Source organism: Chrysochloris asiatica, unplaced genomic scaffold (genome assembly GCF_000296735.1).
Source record: "Chrysochloris asiatica unplaced genomic scaffold, ChrAsi1.0 scaffold00040, whole genome shotgun sequence".
NCBI classification, from domain to species: domain Eukaryota; kingdom Metazoa; phylum Chordata; class Mammalia; order Afrosoricida; family Chrysochloridae; genus Chrysochloris; species Chrysochloris asiatica.
In genome coordinates this window covers 17,693,685-17,700,939 of record NW_006408558.1, presented here as the reverse complement: position 1 = coordinate 17,700,939, position 7,255 = coordinate 17,693,685, and the positions used below count along the sequence as shown (strand labels likewise).

Genomic DNA, 7,255 nt, shown 5'->3' with positions numbered 1-7,255 from the left:
ACCTGCTTAAACCCACCCAGATAGTTATGTCAGTAATTAAGCAGATGAGACCCTAAAGGTAAAATGTTTGAGGAAGTTTATTGATTTATTGTTTGCTTTCCCCAAAGAATGCTATCTTGATGTTAAGACAGATTAAGTGTTCTTCCAAATGTAACCGACCCTATATAATGTGCCTGCTCTTCATAATGGACAAGACAGTCTTGTCTTCCCTCTATCCTCCAGACTGCTAATAAAGCTTAGATCAGAAAAAAAAACAAAGAAAACCCCTGACAATTCTGCTTTACCTCCTAGTTCAGTTACTGGCACCTGGGGTCTTCAAAGCTTGCAAGCAATCAGCCAAAATACAATTGGTCTCTGTTTGCCTGGAACAGCAGAGGATGATGACAGCCGGCACTGAAGAAGTGAACTACAGGTATAGTTGTTTTCATAAATGACTACCTTCAATACCATGAGAGCAGAAGGCATGGATGGGGCCCAACTACTGTTACTGAACATTTGGATCAAGGACTTAACAGATAAATCCTGATCAAAAGGGTGGCAGGCATGGAACCGCTTTCCCCCACCCCCACCTAAAAAGCCTCAGAGCCTTGGACACATTCATGAACAGCTATTTCCTCCTGAACCACACTGAGGTCCTCCCATCCACCGATGGATAGGGCAACTACAATGAACAAAATGGACAAAGTTCCTGTCCTCATGGAGCTCCTGAACTAGTGGGAAAGACGGGTGTTAAATGAGCAAACACGTGTATAGAGTAACACTGAGCTGAGCTGCGCTGAACCAAACCAAGCAAGAGTTGATTGAGAAGGGTGGTCAGGGAAGCCATGAGGAAGGAAGAGAAGGAGCCAGGCTATGAAAAGTGGAGGGAAGCATTCTGAGTGGTAGGAACATGTGCAAAGATCCTGAGGTGGAAAGGATGTGGCTGGTTCAGGGAACTTTGGACAGCATCAGTGGGTAACACATGGCAGTGGAGGGCAGAGAGGTGGGAGACAGCTGGAGAGAGGGCGGATGGAGCCCTGCAGCCTCAGAGCCCTAAGACTCTAAGTCAGGAGGGGCGCAAGGGCCATTTTAGGAAGGTCACTTTTGCTGCTGTATGGAGGATGAATTGGAAGGGACAGGGTGGAGGAAGGAGACCACTCAGAAAGCTAATAGTCATTCAGCGAGAGGATGGTGGCTGGACCAGGGTGGTGGCAACCGGGGCAGAAGGGGAGGATTTGCCATCTCTTTGGGAAGTAGGACTGTCACGAATTGTTTAAAGATCAGACATTAGGGGTAAAGACAGGATGGTGGTCAGGGTGATTTCCAATTTACTGGCTTGCATTTGAGTTGTGTTGGGAAAAATACCATGGGCTGCCAGAAGAACCAACAAATATCTTGGAGGAAGTACAGCCAGAATGCTTCTTAGAAGCCAGGATGGCAAGACTTTGTCTCTCATACTTCAGACATGTTATAAGGAGGAACCAGTCCCTGGAGAGACATCCACAAAAAAGAGGACGACCCAATGAGATGGACTGACACAGTGGCCCAATGAGATGGACTGACACAGTGGCAGCAACAGGCTCAAAATAGGAACAATTGTGAGGATGGTGCCGGACCCGACAGTGTTTTGTTCTGTTGTACATAAGGTTGCTGATTTGGAACCGACTGACTTAAAGGCCCCTAACAACAGAGTCCTGGTGTGGCGCTGTGGATTGATGCGCTGGACTGTTAAATCGCTTTGAATCGCAAGGTCGGCGGGTCAACCTCACCAGCCGCTCCTCAGAAACCCTATACAGGGTTGCTATGGGTTGGTACCGACTCGACAGCACTTAACAACAACAAATGGAGTCCTGGTGTGGGGCACTGGACGGCACCTGGAAGGTTGGTGTTTCAAACTTACTAGCTCTTTGGAAACCCTATATAGGGTCGCTATAAGTTGAAACCCACTGGACTGCACTTAACAGTGACAAAAAGGGTCAGAACTCGTAGCGACCCTATATAAGGTTTCCGAGGAGCAGCTGGTGACTTTGAACTGCCGACCTTGCGAATCAAAGCGATTTAGCTGTCCAGCACAGTAAACCCACAGCGCCACATCAGGATTCCACCTCTCAATCCACAAACAGGCTCTGTGGCCCAGGGAAAGGTGGGTGAATTCCTTCTTTCGCACAATGCTGCAGTCATTTAAAAATGGCCTCACACCAGCGAATCTATCCTCAAGAAACTTTTCCAGTGCTTCCCAGCACTACTATCAGCATCCGGCAGCGTCCCTTTTCTCTGCTCTGAGCCAAGACCCCTGTGCTCCGCTCTTGTTTTTCCTTTCTACTACTTTATTCCCCGATAATCTTTCTTCCTGGATCAATAAAGTGCCATCCCCAAGAAGCCAGGATGAGCAGCCACCGCCCACCCTTGGCTCCTGCAGCGAGGCGCGGTACCCCATAGTGGGTACAGACGGTCTGGCTTCCACCCTGCATCTTCCGACACCCCACGTAGTCGACTAATTTAGTGCGGCGGTGGGCTCCGTCCACCGATCCAAGCCCCTTCCGCCCTGTCGCAGCGACCCAGCGTACGCGGAAGGGCCGGGAGCATTACATGAACCCGGCTGCCCGTCCACGTGACAAGGGTCCGCACAGACGAGCGGACTGCGTCACATGACGGTGGGCCAGGGAGCGTTTCTCACATGACGGAGGCGCGCGCGCACGGACCAATGAGGCGGCGGGGGCGTGGCAGGCCGGGCGGCGGCGGGAAGGGTGCCGGAGCTTCCGCGCTGGCCGGGAAGTAGCGAGCCGCGCCGCATTTCAGGTCTAACCCGGCTCGGTTCTGGAGCAGCATGAAGTGTCTGGTGACGGGCGGCAATGTGAAGGGTGAGTCCAGGCGTCGGGGACACGTGAGACAGACCGAGGCGGCAGCCTAAGCCTTCTCTCTTCTCCCGCAGTACTCGGCAAGGCCGTCCACTCTCTATCCCGCATCGGAGACGAGCTCTACCTGGAGCCCCTGGAGGACGGGGTGAGGGGCTGGGCTGCGGGTGGGGTTGCCTCTCTCGGGCAGCTTTGTCTGCTGTTTCCGTCTCGGCCGCGTAACTGAACTCAGCTCGGGTCCTGTCAACCACCGGGCCTGGTGTGTGAGCTAACAGCCACCCTCCCTGGAGTGCCAGATGGCGGGTAGGGGCTGACTTCGCCTAGGAGATAAACAGGGGAAGGCAGCGTGTAGGGACAGCTACGGAGGGGACTGCCCCTGGCGGTGGAAACAGGGTTGAGACTAGGTTAGGGAAGGCTTCTTAAGAATGGACCGGGGCAGACCGCCCTGGAAGGAGAGAGTAAGGATCTAGCAGGTGATGGTGGAGGGATCCTAGGTATGCTTGACTACTAACCAAAAGGTGGACTGTTCTGACCAACCCAGTGGCACAGAGGAAGAAAGGCCTGGCAGTTCTCGGTAAAGATTGTTTTTGAGTACTGTCAAGCCGGTTCCAACTCATGGCGACCCTGTATAGGGTTGCCAAAGAGTGGCTGGTTGGTTTCAACCACCACCCCTGCAGTTAGCAGTCCAGTGCTTATCCTATACCACCACATCATGACTCCCTGTAAAGATTTGTTGTTGTTAAGTGCTGTGGAGTCGGTTCCAAGGCAAAGTGATCTTGTATAGGTTCCAATCCATCAGCCTTGTGATCCAATGCATTATTTATTCTGTAGCGTCACACCAGGACAGCCAAGAAAATACCGTGGCACAGTTCTCTGCCTGCGGTAGCCCTGAGTTGTTTGTGGGGAGGATATCAGAACAGTCGTTTGAGCAGAAGCAGGCTCGCTGCCCCTGACCGTGGCCCCCTGCCGCCTTTCCCTGCTCCCCACAACCCAGCTTTCCCTCCGGACCGTGAACTCCTCCCGCTCGGCCTATGCCTGCTTCCTCTTCGCCCCGCTCTTCTTCCAGCAGTACCAGGTAGCCACCTCCAACCAAGACCCAGTGCGGTGTAAGATCCTGATGAAGGTGAGGTCCCACTAGGCAGGCGTCCTTATCTGCAGGGCCTCAGTAGAGTCAGCTCCATGGGGCTCCGTAAAGACCCCCCTGGAGAGCGGGAGAATGTAGAGCAGAGGCAGTCTGCCGGGGGAAGTGGAATGAGACCTTTCGGGCCAGGGCCATTGCAGCCTGGGTGAACAGCAGGAACCCAGTGTCCATCCATGCATTGGGCTGACCTGGGGCATGGGAGCTGGTGGGCAGCAGGTGAAGCGCTGGCTGTGTCCCGCTCAGTCGTTCCTGTCGGTCTTCCGCTCACTGGTGATGCTAGAAAAGACTGTGGAGAAGTGTTGCATCACTCTGCATGGCAGGAGCAGCCGCCTGGTGGTCCAGCTGCACTGCAAATACGGTGAGTGGGCAGTGGCAAGCCAGGGTGCTGCGGGGTGTTCAAGTGGCCACCTGAGACCCTATCTGCCCACACAGGGGTGAGGAAGATCCACAACCTGTCCTTCCAGGACTGTGAGTCCCTGCAGGCCGTCTTCGACCCAGCTTCGTGCCACCACGTGCTCCGAGCCCCAGCCAAGTAAACACGACCCCCGCCCCCAAGATCAAGGTCCTTTTTCCCTGCAGGGTCTGTGGTCCCCCATCCTGTATGTTCTCAGGCCCTTGTCTTCAAAGGCAGAGAGGGTACATGCATGTACCTTCCTCCATTTCTTCACCATCTCCACAATTCTGTGTTCGCCAGTCCTCAAGTCCCCACAGACCTAGTCTGGTTTCTCCTCTAGGAGCATTCTCTCTGGCAGGATCACCCTAAAGGGCTTGGTGGCTCAGGGTGTCTGGCATGGTCATCCTTTCCGCATTTGAGGGTGGGCTCTGACTGCTGCCTGCCTTGGCACTGGTCTCATGGCATCCCAAGACCCAGGTAGGAAGCTGGAGCATTCTGGGCAGTCAAGCAGCAGAGCCAGGCAGGGCTCAGAAGGCGAGGATTCCAGGGGAGGCAGGTGTCCCTGGCCAGGACCAGCTCGGGGGAGAAGCGGCCCCCACACTGCTTGCATCCATCCAAGTAGCCAAAATCCCATTCCTTTCTCTTGGTAGGCTGAAGACATGGTGACTTGAAGCCCCCTTGAGTACTAGGAGACTGTTTTCCCAGTTCAGTAGAGAAAGCCGGACTCTGACATCTGCAGGGAGATGGGGGAAGGCTAGCACTTCCAGCCCTGAGTTTTGCAGCAATTTCAACCTCTTAAGAAACAAATGTTTCTCTTTTCCTTAATGGACAGTTTCAAACCCATTCACAGATGAAGTATGCATTCCCCTGATACCATCTCCTGATATGGTTCCTCCCTGGCTCCTGCCCTGTTATTTTGAGCATGACCCAGATGTTATTTCACCTGCTCATGTTTGTCAACATGTATTCCTCAAAGACGCAGTTAGGGGCACCTCTGGCCCCTCCCTTCCTTGCATGTTGGGGCCCTTGTCTGCCTCGCCCCTGTCCTTGTAGTGGAGTTGATGTGACTGGTACCAGGGCTGCTCTTCTGGCCTGACTACAGTGTTGCCACCTCCCCACTCACAGGGTCCTGGGGGAGGCTGTACAGCCCTTCCCCCTAGCACTGGCTGAAGTGACCCTGGGCATTACCCGTGGCCGCAGGGTGATCCTACGAAGTTATCAGGAGGATGAGGCAGCAGGTGAGGGATCTGGCCTGGGATGGGAGCAGAGCTAGGTGTGCCGGAACCCAGACACACCATCCTGTTCTTGCTTCCCAGACAGCACCATCAGAGCCATGGTAACAGAGATGAGCATCGGAGAGGAAGACTTCCAGCAGCTGCAGGCCCAGGAAGGGGTAGCCATCACTTTCTGTCTCAAAGAACTCCGGGTAGGTGTCCCCAGTGCATGTGCCGCCCTGGCCTCCCTGTCCAGATCTGGCTTGACCCTCCCTCATGATCCTTCCAGGGCCTCTTGAGCTTCGCTGAGTCAGCAAATCTGTCCCTCAGCATTCACTTTGATGAACCTGGCAGGTAATTGCATCCTGGGCTGCGTATGTTGTATGGTGGGGCTGTGGTTCTGAGCATTGCTGATGCCCCCACCCTCCCAGGCCTGCCATCTTCACTGTTGAGGATTCACTGCTGGACGGTCACTTTGTCTTGGCCACTCTCTTAGAGCCAGACCCACAGTCCCAGGGCCTGGGCTCCCCGCAGCCCCACATGCCAGGTCCTCCGTTACAGGCTTCCAGGTGAGGGCATCTCCCCGCGCCCCCTGCGATTAGAACCCAAACCAGAGCTTCTAGTCACCAGCCCCTCTGCCCCTCCCCCATGATACTTCCCCTCAGGCCCCACCACTCCCAGCTTCCAGCCCTGCAGGCTCCTCATGGTCAGCTGTGCTCAGAGACCCCTCCCACCCAGTGAAGGTCCCCAAGGCCCAGCTGTTTCCTTCTCTGGCTGGAACCTCCCAAACCCCCGCTCCCAGACCAGGGAGGGAGCTGGCTGCTGAGAGGCAAGGCGCCGCCCAGGATGGAGAGGCAGGTGGCTGGACTGGCAGGTGGGCTGGGAGACTGGGCCCAGTGCAGCGTCAGCAGAGGAAGTCTGGCCTGGCCCCCTGCCCAGTGTGTCCCTGGGCCTTGGTGTGCTCCAGTTCGGTCCCCTGGGAAATAGGGAGGGCTTGAGCCCCCAGTGACCCAGCTGGCAGGGTTGGTTGCTCCCCTCCCCCAACTGAGCCACATTGGCCCCAGACAGCCTCTCCCCAGGCCCCTACCTGAACTCTGATCAAACAGATTCCAGGCCCACCCCCTCCAGGAAGCCACCACTTAACCGCCCCCCCTTCTTCTCCCCTCAAACAAATCAGGAAGTCGTAAAACCAGAGATCACCAGAGCCCATTCCGAGCCTCCAGGTGGGGCCCTGCCCTTTTCGCTCCTTCTTGTGACACCCCATCTTTACAGCAGCACGCCCCCCCTGGACGACTTTGCCAATGATGACATGGACTCTTACATGATTGCCATGGAGACCACAGTGGGCATCGAAGGCTCGCGAACCCTGCCCTCCCTCTCCCCTGGCCTCCGTGCCCCTTGTAGCCCAGGATCAAACTCAGAGGACGATGACAACAAAGATGACCCGAGCACAGTGCCTGGGACCCCCCCACCAAAGAAGGTAGGAGAGAGGGTGGAAGGAAGGGGTGGAGAGCTGCCTCCACAACTCACTGGGGCCTTCTCTTATGTTTTTCCAGTTCCGCTCCCTGTTCTTTGGCTCCATCCTGGCCCCAGACCACTCCCCCCAGGGCCCTAGCCCTGTGCTGGCTGAAGACAGTGAGGGTGAGGGCTGAGCCGTCGGCTGGTCTGAGGC

The 7,255-nt window shown here is 55.5% G+C and overlaps 1 protein-coding gene and 1 pseudogene across 2 annotated transcripts in view; one reads left to right on the top strand and one right to left on the bottom strand.

Moving 5' to 3' along the window:
• Window positions 1-2,808, bottom strand: part of LOC102815547 — a 25,521-nt pseudogene extending 22,713 nt beyond the window's left edge. The window contains exons 1-2 of the transcript XR_438703.1: window positions 2,682-2,808; window positions 2,384-2,524 (exon numbers count right to left, since the gene is read on the bottom strand). The product of XR_438703.1 is annotated as an uncharacterized LOC102815547 (transcript). The remainder of the gene's footprint in view (window positions 1-2,383; window positions 2,525-2,681) is intronic.
• RAD9A (RAD9 homolog A (S. pombe)) lies at window positions 2,807-7,235 on the top strand. The gene is made up of 11 exons (XM_006860852.1): window positions 2,807-2,840; window positions 2,912-2,982; window positions 3,829-3,957; window positions 4,219-4,333; window positions 4,408-4,507; window positions 5,495-5,607; window positions 5,686-5,795; window positions 5,873-5,937; window positions 6,015-6,152; window positions 6,859-7,063; window positions 7,140-7,235. The coding sequence occupies exons 1-11, from the start codon at window positions 2,807-2,809 to the stop codon at window positions 7,233-7,235; spliced, it is 1,176 nt and encodes a 391-aa protein (XP_006860914.1).
• The last annotated feature ends 20 nt before the right edge of the window (window positions 7,236-7,255 follow it).